Below are 14,492 nucleotides of genomic sequence, written 5' to 3'. Positions count from 1 at the left end.
ATGGGGCCCTGCAGGCTACAGAAGCCAACACACTGGCCTCTGTGCCACTCCCTTGAAGGGTTTAGGGAAAGGTTTTACTCTAGATACTCTGTACTAACCTAGATGGTGGGGCAGCTCGTTATGCTTGTTTTGTTGGGGGCTGGGGATTGGGGGGAACAATGACGCATTGATTTGCCCAAGCCCACACTGCCTTGACAATATGCCAGAGATTCAGGCTTTTGGGGAAGAAGGCTCTCAGTGAACCCTGTTGAAATGGCCTACAGAGTCTCCTCTCTGCATACTTGTGTATTTCTTGGGAAAAGGTAAGAGTCTCTGAGCCTAGAGGTATCTGCCGTGTGACCTCAGGAAAGGAGGTGAGGAGTCACTCAGTCCGTCCTGTGGGGTTGTCTCTTAATTACCACTTTTGTCATCAGGCTTCTGCCTAGTGCCTGTGCCCTTCCTGTCCTCTCAGCTCATCCCAGTCACTCCTTTAACAGGTTTCTACATCTGAACCTTTTTCCTTAATCTCTTCATTTTCAGTCCTTTATCTTTGTCCTTTAAATCCAGTTAATACTACAGAATTTCAGGAGTTCTGAGTGCTTGGGAGACAACTCTTTACACCCTTTACAGGTGGCCAAACAAAAGCACTACCTCGGGAGGTGGAGCGCCAAGGGAGGAAGCAGCTGTCCCAGACACCCAGCTCTGAGTGAGGTGGGGTGGGCAGGCCGGCAAAGGAGAAAGCCTGAAGGTCCAAGGACGATGGGTTAAAGGCCACTCAGTTAACACAGGCCCAGTTCAGGAAACTTAATGCTGGCCTGTGTGAACCTTAAAGGCCTACTCTAAGCGGTAAGATGACACTGGAATTAGAGGCAGCTAATGAGCTAGTGAACTAATTAAGTTCCTTTCTGCATATCTGTTCTCCATTAATTATTAAAAGCAGCGATTTTCAATGTGTGGTCCTCAGACCAGCAGCCTCGGGCTCACCTGAAATTTTCTAGAAATACAAATACGTAGGCCCCTCTCCAAGCTCACGGAATCAGAAACTCTGGGTGTGGGGCCCAGCCCGGGGTGTTAACAAATCCTTCCGGTGATTGTGGTGCACAAGTGTCTGTAAATCACTTGTCTAAACCAAAATCCAACTTTATCATGGAAATGTAGGTCTGTGAATTATGTTTCGCACTTTTGCATTTTGTTCTACTTATCAGCCTCAGTTAATATTCTTTAGGTTGCTGATTCACAGGCCTGGGGTGGCTTCTCTAGTAAGGGGATAAGGTCACCTCTGGGCTACCCATACGCTCAGGTGCCCACTGCTGCCTCTGCCTCAGAAGAGCCAGAGGTGCACACCTGTTAAAGAGCTAACTTCCAGGGGACCGAGGTCACTGTGAGGTGTGGTAATAACTGTTCTGGACTCCTCCCTCGTTGGTATTTGGGCTTCAGTTGGCCATAATTGGGCATCTAATCTGGTTGCTATTTATGTGCTTTAAAGCAAGTGCTGAGCTCATGGAAAGCTCTCAGTCCATGAGTGTCAACTGTGTAACTTGAAACTGGGCCGTGAGTGGTTTGTGCCATCATTATCTCCAAGCTAATTCTATGCTCAGGCGACAGGCTCAGGCTAGCCCAGGACGGTGGTCAGTGATAAATGCATACCGGGCTTCTCGTGCGCAAGTGTCCCGACTTTTCAGTCAGCAGTGTCAGGGAGAGACAGGAAGAGAGATGGGAGTCCATGAATGGGGTGTTAAATATAAAAACTCACCAAACAGAAAAAAAAAACCCAGGAAAATAAAAGTTTAAAGACAATTTAAAAACTTTCATTCAATAATATATAAATAACTTAATTTGAGGTAAGAGGAAAAAATCCTGCAAACAAAATGCTTTTAGAAAAATAAATCTCTGCTGTAATCTACAGAAATTTACCTATTTACCACATCTTGATCCCCATATGGTCCCCTCCTTCCACCAAAGATTCTGGACAGCAGAACTAAAGATGGGAATCTCTGCCACCCCTGCCACTTCCAGGTAACCATGCAGAATAGTCAAAAGCTCACATGCAGTCAGGCTAACACGAGAAAAGCCATTCTCCGTCCACCCTAGAACATGTGCGGCTGCAGCAGCAGCAGTGTGAGATGCTAACGAGACTGTGTATCTGGGTGTAGAAAGAAATGGAACTGAGCTTCCTCTTAAATCACTTACTTCCTGTAGGAGTTCCAGTATGTTCTCTTCCATCCTCAAAAAAAGTTTTCCATCTCTTCAAAATTCCTCTTGCCTTGTCAGCAGCCAGCATCTGGCTACCCACCTCCTAACCGCCCCATCCTCCTTGAGCTAGGCGCCCCCCTTGACCCCAAATCTGATCAACCTGCTTCCACAGTGATCGTCTGATTCTACTGAGCTCTGGAGTGATGGCTCCACCGCAGAGCACTGGTCAGCACTCCTGACTGAGGCAAAGACCCAAATGTCCTCTCTCGTGAGGAAAAGGAAGGGGGAGAAGTAGAAATTAATAATAAAGCGCTTGGTCAAAATTCAAGGAGAGACAATTTTGAATCACTGTTCTGGTTTGTGCAGCTGTTTTTTTAAACCAGTTTTTCGTTTTGGCAACACTCCATCCATCCTGCTGTTGAACTGAATGCTGGAGGCAGGTTTCTGAGCAGAGTCTTAGCCAATGGCTGCCTCCCTACCAGCTCGAGGGATGGGTCACACTAAGGAAGCACCGTGTCAGAGACTGCTGCCTCCTAGCTCTATTGGCTGTGTCTAATCCTGGTCCTTGCAGGGCCTGTCTGCCATAGGGTCCCAGAGACAGGAAAGAAAGGTGAAATATCCAAGAAGGTGAGTTGAACTTCATTTGCTCTGGAAGGCCAGGAACTCAGCCCCCCTTGGTCTGCCGAGGTGCCAGCTGTGACCAAGGGCTGACTGGGCTTCACTGGCAACTCGGGACTGAGTGCTATCTGCTCAGTTGGCCACAGCAAGTGGCCTTGCTTCCTCTTGCATCAGGGTACAGAGAGTTAACAAGAGCTGCCCCAGCGTCTCCGGAGCATCCTGGGCCTGAATCTCAGCAGCATATTGATGGTGAGATGCTAACTACCAAGGAAGGAAGCCAGTCTGGCTATAACCAGCGGCTGCTGTTTGGTGAAGGAGCTTAAGAGATGAGGGGGTAAACCTGGAGCACCAAGTTCTACCTGAAATAAAGCAGAAATGGAAGAGTCAAAGGTACAAAAAGGCCTGGTCGGTGTGGCTCAGTGGGTTGGGCATTGTCCTGCAGAGTGAAGTGTCACAGGTTCAGTTCCCTGTCGGGGCACATCCCTGGGCTGTGGACCAGGTCCCTGGTTGGGGGCATGTGAGAGGCAGCCAATTGATGTTTCTCTCACATGTGGATGTTTCTTTCCTTCTCTCCCTTCCCCTCTAAAAATAAGTAAAATCTTTTTTAAAAGGTACAAACAGACCTAAGAGTGTGCCAGGGCACACACTTCAGCCACAAGTAGCCCCTACCAGCTGTTGTGCTGGGAGAAACTCCTCAGACTCTGCGCTCCTGGGACTGAAGGCCCTGAGCCCTGCTGTTCTAGGCATCAGATCTAGGCATAGGCTTCACCTCCCAATGACAACGGTCAAGTCAGGGGGCTGGGAGTAGAGAGCCAAATAGAATGGGTCACTCTCTGCTCTGCTGCGGCTGCTGCCTTCGCCTCACAGTGACTCCTGTGTCTCCTTAGGACCCTGGCACCAGCCAGAGGAGGTAGCCCGCTGGGCCTCTGGTACTAGCAGTTTCAGAGGAGGTTGATCTGCTCTCATTCTTTCTTCTGATTCCCCACTGACTGCCCTTACTGTGACCCAAAAAGCCCAAGTCTCACTCTCAGACCACGAGGCCTGAGCCTAAAGGATATTAAGCAGCTAAACAAAACTCCATGGGGCTGTGAAGTCAAATCAGGGCAGGCTGTGAGGCCGGCTGTTGGGGGGGGGGGGGGGGGAATCACCTGGGCCAAGTAGATGACTCTGGTGATCTCCTTTCCTTCCATAATGAGGGGCTGCAGGATCCAGGCACTGGGCAGAATCTCCCCTCGGACCATCTCTCTGCTGGGTCTTGGCATGGATGTGTCATATACAGACTGAGCTGCCATGATAGAAAGGTGCCCCTGGGGACAGAGAGCAAGGTGAGTGCTGCTTATGGGATGTGGATCGAACAGAGACAGGCTCCAGTGCAGTCAGTACCGTGGAAAGCAGCACGGGGCCAACCTTGTCACCCCCACCCCCACCCAAATTGCCTTCCTTCCCCCAAAGAACCCGGGGCCCACAAAGATGGCTTCTCACAAGACTCCAGCCCAAGTTCTTCCCACAAGATCTCTACCACCAGCAAGGCAGGCACCTCTTTGGCTTCCACACAGACACAACAGAAATCCCGTGGCTGCTTCAGTGCACAGACGGCAGGGTTGCACACCAAGTACACTGGAGGGTCGGGGTGGGGAGAGTCAGCAGGTGTGTAGGCAAGACCTACTCCAAAATCCTTCCTCACCCAGGGCCCCCAAAACCCCATCCTTCCACAGCCCACCACCCAGCTGGACCCAGCCTGAGTGATCTGGAGGTAGTCTGAGTACCCTGACTCCCGAAAGGACTGCCTCCAACTACTACCTGTCCCCCGGCAGAGCCCACGGAAGCCTCCCTGGGCTTACCCAAGTTGATGCTGTTGGTTACCCGCTGGTGCAGCTTCGCTGTCTGGATGGGCTTGTGGTACAGGGGCCACAGGGTGGGGTCACTCACAGCTGCCCACACGTGAGACAGCGGGTGAGACACCACACCAGCACCCAGGAAGCCATGCCGAGTAGAAGAGAACGCCTTGTAGTAGAGCTGCACCTCCTGTTCCTCACCCTGATAGCTGGGGCACCAATGATAGGGAGGAGGAGGGGAAAACAGGTCTCAGGGTCACCAAGGAGGAGATCAAGGTGGAGAAGGGAAAGGAGAGAGGCGAGCCGGACAACAGGGTCATGACAATATGCCGCAAAAGAACTTACTTCCAGCCGGCAGCTGCCTGGCGACCAAAGAGGTTGTGCAGATCGTCTGAGCAAGCCGCCATCACCTGGGGGCACAGTGACCACGCCCACATCAGCGGGTGTGGGAGAAACCAGACGCTGGGCTCGGTCAGCCAGGCCAGCGTTCACTGAAGTCCCCTTTTGTCAAGATGGAGGGCCACCGGAGAAGCTACATCAGCCTTGCTGGCCCCCTGCCTGCTCTTTCCCACCCTTCTCTTCCCCCCAGCCAAGATCTGCTACAGGAACCGCGGGTTAAGCAGAGCAGTTCCTCACGTCAGCCATAGAGATGTCCACGATGTGCTTGGCCAAATCCTGGTAGGAGGAGGAGAAGGAGGTCCCCAGGCTGGACACACTGGATGAAGAACAGCAGCAACTGCCCAGAGAGGCTCTGCGGCCTGCAGGGAAGAGGTGGAGGCTCTGACAGTGCGAGCCTTGGGGCCTCTGGATGGCAACAGCCTCCGAGGCGCAGTGACTCCCTTGGACCCAGCCAACTTCAGCCCCCAGAGTCCCCAAATCAGGCAGGTGATATGTCCCCACCACTCACTGTAGGCTACACTCTTCCAGGCAGACCCGGCCAGATTCGGGTGACTGTTCCTTACTGCAGACTGGCCTCGCATGTCCCCCATCCAAGAATCTCCAGAATCAGGCAAGTTTGTGTCCCCCTGTAGAAGAGAAGATGCTCAAGACCAGAGCAGAGGACGAGAGAACACAGCCTGCAGAAAGCCAGTGCAGAGGAGTCTCCTCCACCTCCAACATGCAGTTTCCAACGTGAAGGCTGAATGAAAAAGGCCTTCCCCGTTGGGACTGCAGGACACTGGACGCCCCGAGTTGTCAACAGCAATAGGAACCAGTCCCTAGACAATCTCCCACTCTTCAAGCCACAGGCTTGTAGGAAAGTTCCACAGAGATCAGAACAAACTGGAGCCTGAGAGGACCAGTGATCAGAGGTTGGGGGGTGGGCGACCCTCTGCACCACTGTGGCAACAGGAATGAGGCCGTGGCTGGAGCTGGGTTTAGCATGGGCAGCAAACAAAAACCAAGTGGGAGGTGGGGTGAGGGAGGAATAGCAATAGGCTGGGGAAAGCTTGACCCTGGCCCCAGCCCCAGGCACAGGCGGCAGTTAAGGCTAAGGTCCTAATTTGGAACCAGAGAGGGATTATCCTCTGGATCTGAGATACAGTCACCTCATCTTTAACCTCAGCCAGTTCCTCAGTGACATGACCCTTGACCTCTGCTGGGTCTACAGGCACCACTTGAAAGATAGTAACAGGTGAACACAGACAGTTATCTCCTCCTCTCCCTTCCTCCTGCAGCAACATACAAGTGGCCTCTCCAACTTTCTGCGGAATGAGATCTCGTTCCCCCTTTTTAGGACACTTTCACTACTGATACTTCTTTCTTCACTAGATTTATCCTGTTAGCATTTAAGCATGCGAATAGTCTCCCACCTTTTAAAAATTTTCTCTACAGGTGTCTATTCTCCCGCGCTTCACAGATAAAAGTTCCTGAAAGGACTGTCACCATTTGGGGCCTCCCACCGCTCCCTTCCTTCTGAACCAAGTGGAATCTGGCCTTCGCCTCACTTCACTGGCTCCACCAAGCAGCAAGCGCCAAGCCTCCATGAGGTCCCTGTGGCTGGATCTAGTGAACAACTCTCAGTCCTCAACTTCCTGAGCCCCAGCGCGCTGCCACTCAGCCAGCTTCTCCCTTTCACTTGAGACCAAGTCCCCAGGCTTCCTGCTTCCTATCTCTCTCTGCTCCTTCCCAGTTTCCTTTGCTGGCTCCTCCTCCTCAAACACAAGTTGATATCTGGGGATTTTTTTCCAAGGCTCAGGTCTAGGCCCTCTTTTCTCACTCTATCATATACTACTAGGTGATCCTGCCGGTTCACAGTGAGTGCTGCATTAATAACTTCCAAAAATAAATCTCTGTTAATTAATCAATAAATTTGCTGTATCGATGGAGTCACCATCTGCAGGAAAGCTTATACCCCAGACCCATTTCATACGCCATGGCAAAAGAAGTTTTTTATGCTTTGTGGCTCAAAAATTAAGGAGTAAAAAATAATTTAATATTATGACAACAAAATAAATATTTTAAAATCTCATAGTGGAGAAATGGTTTCCTAAACAGGGCACAGAATCCAGGAGTCATGAAAGAAAAGGTTGATTAAAAACCAGACTATACAAAAATCAAAATTTTCCATGTAAAATTTGTTTGCTTAGTAAACAAACTAAAAACACAAAATTAGGAGAAGCACTGGCCTCTCAAATGACAAAAAAAAAAAAAAAAAGGATAATTGTCTTACTATAAAGAAGGGCCTCCAAAAACAAAAGGAGAAGAACTGAGTAAAGAAACAGGCGCAGAACACCAGCTGTCAGAGCAAAAAGACCAAAGGGCTTTTAAACACCTGAAAAGGCACTTGATCTCAGATGCTAGAATAGAACTGCACATTAAAACTAAAATGAAATACTATTTACACCTATTAGATTGGCAAAGACCGAAGAAAAGTCTTCAGTCTTTCTTGATAGCATTCTGTTCAGCAGAGTGGGGGTAAACAGACACTGTAATGCATTGTTATTTGAGAATGTAAATTGGTGTATTTTGGATTTGAACTCGAGAACCTAGAGAATACAGTTCCCTTGAGTCTTTCTTGAAGAAATTACGAGAGGAAGAATTGCTAGGATGGAAAAAAGAGTGCGTGGCAAAGAACTGGAAGTGAGCAGAGTCCATTTAACCAGCATAGGAACTAAAACTCTGAATGCAAACATCATAAACTGTTGAAATACCATAACAAATGGTAAAGAGAAAAAAAGAGAAATGGAAACACGCTGATCTCCTCATGTTGTATAGGCAGGGTGAAAAGAAAACTGCTAAAACCAGAAATAAGGATATTTAAACATATACAAGTGATAAGAAAAGAATTCTAAACATAAGACCTCCAATTATAAGATACATATACACCCCAAAACTGAGAAAACAGACCACATAGTGAAGATAAAAACAACTTTTAGATACCCACGGTATATTCCTCACCATGGATACCCTCAGTAAATATAAAACATGGAAACCATACTTTCTCTGAAATCACACATTCTCTCTTCACAGAGCAACCAAACTAAAAATTAACCACAAAATCAGAAAACACAGGGCCTTTCTACCCAAAACATTTTTAAAAATTCTTTCTTAACATTGGGTCAAGAAAGAAGTACAAACTAAAATGTAAAACTCCTATAAAACAAAGATAATAAAAACGTATATCGCAAGTTATGGGATATAACTAAAGCAGGGCTCAGAGGGAAATTTTAACTCTAAATAGTACATCAATGAAAAATAAACATAAATTACTGCTATAAAACTACAAGCCAACAAATTAGATAACTTAGATGAAATGGACACATTCCTAGAAAGACACAACTACTGAAAATTGCCTCAAAAAGAAATTAAAAATCTGAATAAAATGAACAAAGATATTTAATTAATAATCAAAAAAATTCCCACAAGGAACATTTCAAGATGAGATAACTTCATTAGTGAAATCTACCAAGCACTGAAAGAAGAATTAACACCAATTCTTCACAGTTTTTTAAAAAAATAAAAGAGGGAACACTTCCCAACTCATTATATGAGGCCAGATCACCCCGATATGAAAACTAGACAAAAACATGACACGTAAACTACAGACCCTCACCCCGTATGCACACAGACACAAAAGTCCTCAACCCAATACTAGTAAACTGACCTAGAAACACGGGAGGAGGATTACACTATGAGCAAGTGAGACTTATCCCAGGAACACAAGGTAAGTTCAACATACAAATACCAATCAATGTAATACATCACAGTAGTAAAATTTTTAAAGATCCCACATTATCATCTCAATAGGTGCAGAAAAAGTATTTAACTAAATCCAACACCTTTTCATTAATTCCACAATAAGCTGGGGCTGGAAGGAGATTTTCTCAACCTGATAAAGATTATCCACGAAAAACACACAGCTAACACACTTAATGGTAAAAGCCTGGATGGCTTTCTCCTGAGATCAGTAACAGGACAAGGACGTCTGCTCTCGACATTTCTGTGTGACACTGTAGTGGAGATTCTAACTGGGCAATTAGGTGAGAAGACAACAGCAAAAAAGGCAGATGATATGATCTTATACACAAAATATCTGAAGGAATCTACTAAAAAAACCATTAGAACTAATAAATGAGTTAAGCAAGGGTACAGGAGAACAACGTCAACATATAAAAATCAATGTGCCCTGGCTGGTGTAGCTCAGTGGACTGAGTGCAGGCTGTGAACCAAAAGGTCCCTGGTTCGATTCCCAGATAGGGCACATGCCTGGATGGCGGGCCAGGTCCCCAGCGGGGGCCATCTGAGAGTCAACCACACAATGACATTTCTCTCCCTCTCTTTCTCCTTTCCCCCTCTCTAAAAATAAATAAATAAAATGTTTTAAAAAATGTTTAAAAATCAAGTGTATTTCTGCATAGCAGCAATGAGTAAACTGAAAATAAAATTAAGCAAACAAATCTATTTATAATAACATCAAAAGAAGTAAAATACTTAGGGACAAACTTAACAAAACAAATGCAAAACTTATACTGTGAAAACTATAAAACATTGTTGAAGTTAAAGAAGACCTGAATAAGTGGCAAGAAATCCCATGCACATGGATCAAAAAACTTAATAGTAAGATGGCAACCTTCCCCAAACCGAACTACCGGTTCAGTGCGATCCTAGCTCGTCTCTTTGCAGAAATTGACAAGCTGATCTTCAAATTCATATGGAAGTTCAAGGGACCCAGAACGGCCAAAATACTCTTGAAAAAGAACAAAGTTGCTGGACACACACACACTCAGATTTCAATGACTGTGAGCTTCAATGAGACTCATGAAAATACAATGGGGCAGCTGAAGGCGATTCCAACAAAGGATTTTGCAGTGTTTTCAATGGTGGAAGAGACTCTGGGAGAACTGTGTGAGGTCCCAAGGTGCCTACTTTGAAGGGGACTGAGGTGTCATTATTCTATGCACACACACACAATGTTTCTTTTCTTTTTTTGAATATCAAAAAAAATTTTTTTTACAGTTGTCCCATTTCTCCCCCTTTATTCCCCTCCACCCTTCACACCCCTTCCCACCCACATTCCCCCCCACTTTAGTTTATGTCCGTGGGTCATACATATAAGTTCTTTGGTTTCTACATTTCCTACACTATTCTTAACCTTCCCCTGTCTATTTTCTACCTACCATTTATGCTACTTATTCACTGTACCTTTCCCCTCCCCCTCCCATTCCCCCACTGATAACCCTCCATGTGATCTCCATTTCTGTGGTTCTGTTCCTGTTCTAGTTGTTTGCCTAGTTCATTTTTGTTTTTGTTTTTTTAGGTTAGGTGGTTGATAGCTGTGAATTTGTTGCCATTTTATTGTTCATAGTTTTGATCTTCTTTTTCTTAGATAAGTCCCTTTAACATTTCATATAATAAGGGCTTGGTGATGATGAACTCCTTTATCTTGACCTTATCTGGGAAGCACTTTATCTGCCCTTCCATTCTAAATGACAGTTTTGCTGGATAGAGGAATATTGGATGCAGGCCCTTGCCTTTCATGGCTTGGAATACTTCTTGCCAGCCCCTTCTTGACTATAAGGTCTCTTTTGAGAAAGCATTGGATAGTGTAATGGGAACTCCTTTGTAGGTAACTGTGTCCTTTTCTCTTGCTGCTTCTAAGATTCTTTCCTTCTGCTTAATCTTGGGTAATGTAATTATGATGTGCCTTGGTGTATTCCTCCTTGGGTCCAGCTTCTTTGGGACTCTCTGAGCTTCCTGGACTTCCTGGAAGTCTATTTCCTTTGCTAGATTGTGGAAGTTCTCCTTCATTATTTGCTCCAATAAGTTTTCAATTTCTTGGTCTTCCTCTTCTCCTTCTGGCATTCCTATGATTTGGATGTTGGAACGTTTAAAGATGTCCTGGAGGTTCCTAAGCCTCTCCTCATTGTTTCAAATTCTTGTTTCTTCATTCTTTTCTGGTTGAATGTTTTTCTTCCTTCTGGTCCAAACTGTTGATTTGAGTCCTGGTTTCCTTCCCATCACTGTTGGTTCCCTGTAGATTTTTATTTCACATAATGAGACCTTCATTGCTGCCTGGGTCTTTTTATGCTGTTGAAGTACCCAGTGAGTTCCTGGAGCATCCTGATAACCAGTGTTTTGAACTGTGCATCTGATAAGTTGGCTATCTCTTCATCGCTTAGTTGTATTTTTTCTGGAGCTTTCAACTGTTCTTTATTTTGGGCTTTTTTTTTTTTTGTCTCAGCATGCTTGTTATGTAGTAAGGGGTGGAGCCTTAGGTGTTCACCCTGGCAGGCCAACCCATGTGGCTGCATTGTGATGCTGTATGTGTGTGGGGGCGGGGGGGTCCGAGAAGGAACACTGCCACTTGCTCTGCTCTCAGCTGGTTTTCAGCCACTTCCCCCACTTCCCAGAATCAAATTCGGTCCTTCTGGTGATGATTCCTGGGTGGGTGGGCTTGTGTACATTCTAGGACCCTGTGGGTCTCTCCAATGACCTCTCCTATGAAGCCGGGAGTTTCTCCTGCTGCCACCTCAACCCTCACAAATGTTTTCAGTCAGAGGTTTGAGGCTTTATTTCCTCACGCTGCAACCCTGGGTTGTGCAGTCTGTCTCGCTCCCTAGTGTTTCTCCCAGTTTATCTGCATGAGAATGTGGGACTGCCCAGGTGGGACTGCCCAGTCCACAAGCTGCTACCTTGCCACGAGTCCTCTCCACCCATCTGCCCGTCTTTGCCCCTCCTACTGGTCTGGATGAATGTTTCTTCTTTATCTCCTTGGATGTTGGACTTCCATACAGTTCGATTTTCTGGCAGTTCTGGTTATTTTTTGTTTTTAAATTTGTTGTTGGTCCTTTTTTTGGTTGTGCGAGAAGGCACAGTGTGTCTACCTATGCCTCCATCTTGGCCAGAAGTCCAATGTCTCTTGTATCTTCAATAAATGTCTCTATTTTTCATATTACATGGCTGGATATATAGCATACTTAATGTAGTTGTGTTATACTATTAATTCCAGGACTATAAGAATGGTTCAATATTAGCCCCAAAATCAATCAATCAAATGATCATCTCCAAAGACTCTGAATAACTATTCTGGATAAGGACACTATAAAAAAAGGAATAGATGGATGCTTCCTTAATATTACATAATAGTATCTACCTTAGCTCAAAAGCCAGTGTCTAGCTTAAATGGAGAAGCACTAGAAACATCCCAATAAAGCCTGGAATTAAGACAAGGCTAAGCCCTGGCTGGTGTGGCTCAGTGAATTGAGTGCCGGCCTGCAAACCAAAGGGTCACTAGTTTGATTCCCAGTCAGAGTACATGCCTGGGTTGTGGGCCGGGTCCCCAGTAGAGGGCATGCAGGAGGCAACCACACACTGATGTTTCTCTCCATCTCTTTCTCCTTCCCTTGCCCTCTCTAAAAATGAATAAATAAAATCTTAAAAAAAAAAAAAGACAAGGATACTCACTGCCATCACTATTATTTTACTTATGCTGGGGATACTAGGTAATTCATTTAGAAAAGAGGGAAAAAATAGTGGTACAAAAATTGGGAAAAATGGTAGAATGATCACTATTTGCAGATTATGTGGTTGTACATGTAAAAAAAAAATGAAAGCAGAGCTGTACAATATGGTAGCCACTAGCAACATGTGGCATTGAGCATTTGGCGTGTGACTTACAAACAAGAATTTTAATTTAATTTAGTTTTAATTAATTTAAATTACGAGAGCTACCTGTGTTAGTGGCTACTGCCTTAGTGTATATCTAGAGAATTGACCAAAAGCAATATGGACACAAAATAAACATACAGCAATCAATAGTTTTCATATATACAAAAAGCAATCACATAGAATATATAAAGGAAAAGAAAACCTATTTAAAAAATTAATAAAAAATATAAAGCACTTAAGAATAAGTCTGCCAATAAATTTGAGAGACATATGAGGGAAACTTAAACATAAAAAGAAGACTTGAACCTACTATATTCTTGGTTAGGAAATTCCACAGCATAAGATGTGATTTCTCCCTAAGTTGATTCATAAATTGAACATGATCTCATTAAAAATACTACTGAACAACTTTTTATAGTTGAACTAGATAAACAAGATGATCCTAAATTTCATATAAAAATAAACAAGAAGGAATTCTAGAAAATATCAAAAAAAAATAAAAAAAGCAATGGGCAGTAGAATGCCTTAGCACAGGAAAAGCTGACGCCTTCATCTGGTGAGGCAGAGGCGAGGCACCCAGAGGAACTACCTCGCAAGCATTACAGGCTCAATGGAATAGCCGCCCCAAAAGAATAAAGTTGGATCCACACCTCATACTATATAAACACTCCAAATGGATCAAAGACTTAACTATGAAAAATAAAACCATACAAGTTCTAGAAGAAACCACAGGAGAAATTTAGAATGCAGAATATGGGTTTCTAATTATGATTAAGAACACAGACACTGTAAGAGGAAAACTGATAAATAAATAAAACTTCTTGAATGGCTCAAAACACAATTAAAGTCAAGAGAGAATGCAGGACTGGAAAAAAACAACTGTAATTCACATCAGGCAAAGGACTACCTTGCTAATACATAAAGAACTCCTGCAAACTGGTGAGAACAAAGTAGAGAAATGAGCGAAGGATATGGACAGATGGCTTGGCAACAGTCCAAACATTTCATAACATGCTGGTGAGAATGTGGGAGGAAGGTGGACTCTCTCACCTGCTGCTAGTGGGAGTAAAAATCAGTGCATCTGTGAGAATTTGGTAGTATCTATCAAAGTTTCAAATCCCTATTCTTGTCCACGTCCACGCCTGGGAACTGGCCCAGCAGATACATTTGAACATGTGAGAAATGATACACGCACAAAGCTATTCACTGCAGCATTGCTTATAACAGAAAAAGATTGAAAGCAATCCCAGTTGGAAGATTAGTTAAATAAATTACAATGTATCCGTACAATGGAATGCTATGCAGCAATCAAAAAGAAAAAATTCTCTATATTCTCATGTAAAAATATACTGATTGGAAAAACTATAGAAAGTACAAAACAGTGGCATAATATGATCCCTACCCACCCCCCAAAAAACTACTGCTGGAACATGGAGTAGGTAGGTGGGGAACAGGATGGGCATTTCCCTATGTACCTTTATATATGTTCGTAATTTCGCACATTATCTATACAAATCATCACATTTAAGAACATGCAACTAAAGGATAAGGCGGAAACACTACACAACTGTTAAAAAGAATGAGTCAGAACTAGATCTACTAATATCTGTGGGAAGCTTTTGGGAAGTAACTTGACCAGTTGGATTAGAAAGGGGCCAAAATTCTCAACAGAGTCTACATGATCTTGACCTTTTTGGTCCTTTTTTACATCATTCTCCCATCTCACTCTTTACATTCCACCCATGAGTCTTATTTTAG

The 14,492-nt window shown here is 44.6% G+C and overlaps 1 protein-coding gene across 3 annotated transcripts in view; it reads right to left on the bottom strand.

The window, feature by feature from the left end:
• Positions 1-21: 21 nt before the first annotated feature.
• Positions 22-14,492, bottom strand: part of STARD9 (StAR related lipid transfer domain containing 9) — a 117,799-nt gene continuing 103,328 nt past the window's right edge. For all 3 annotated transcript variants that reach the window (XM_024567903.3, XM_071221957.1, XM_071221960.1), the window contains 7 exons: positions 5,533-5,650; positions 5,262-5,383; positions 4,971-5,035; positions 4,632-4,834; positions 4,328-4,407; positions 3,939-4,097; positions 22-3,149 (listed from right to left, as the gene is read on the bottom strand). In XM_024567903.3, the coding sequence (XP_024423671.2) occupies positions 3,048-3,149; positions 3,939-4,097; positions 4,328-4,407; positions 4,632-4,834; positions 4,971-5,035; positions 5,262-5,383; positions 5,533-5,650 (849 nt within the window). In that variant the 3' untranslated portion in view covers positions 22-3,047. The remainder of the gene's footprint in view (positions 3,150-3,938; positions 4,098-4,327; positions 4,408-4,631; positions 4,835-4,970; positions 5,036-5,261; positions 5,384-5,532; positions 5,651-14,492) is intronic.

This window comes from Desmodus rotundus, chromosome 7, assembly GCF_022682495.2.
Source record: "Desmodus rotundus isolate HL8 chromosome 7, HLdesRot8A.1, whole genome shotgun sequence".
Lineage (NCBI taxonomy): Eukaryota > Metazoa > Chordata > Mammalia > Chiroptera > Phyllostomidae > Desmodus > Desmodus rotundus.
The sequence above is the reverse complement of the archived record's forward strand: the minus strand, read 5'-3'. Positions and strand labels throughout refer to the sequence as shown.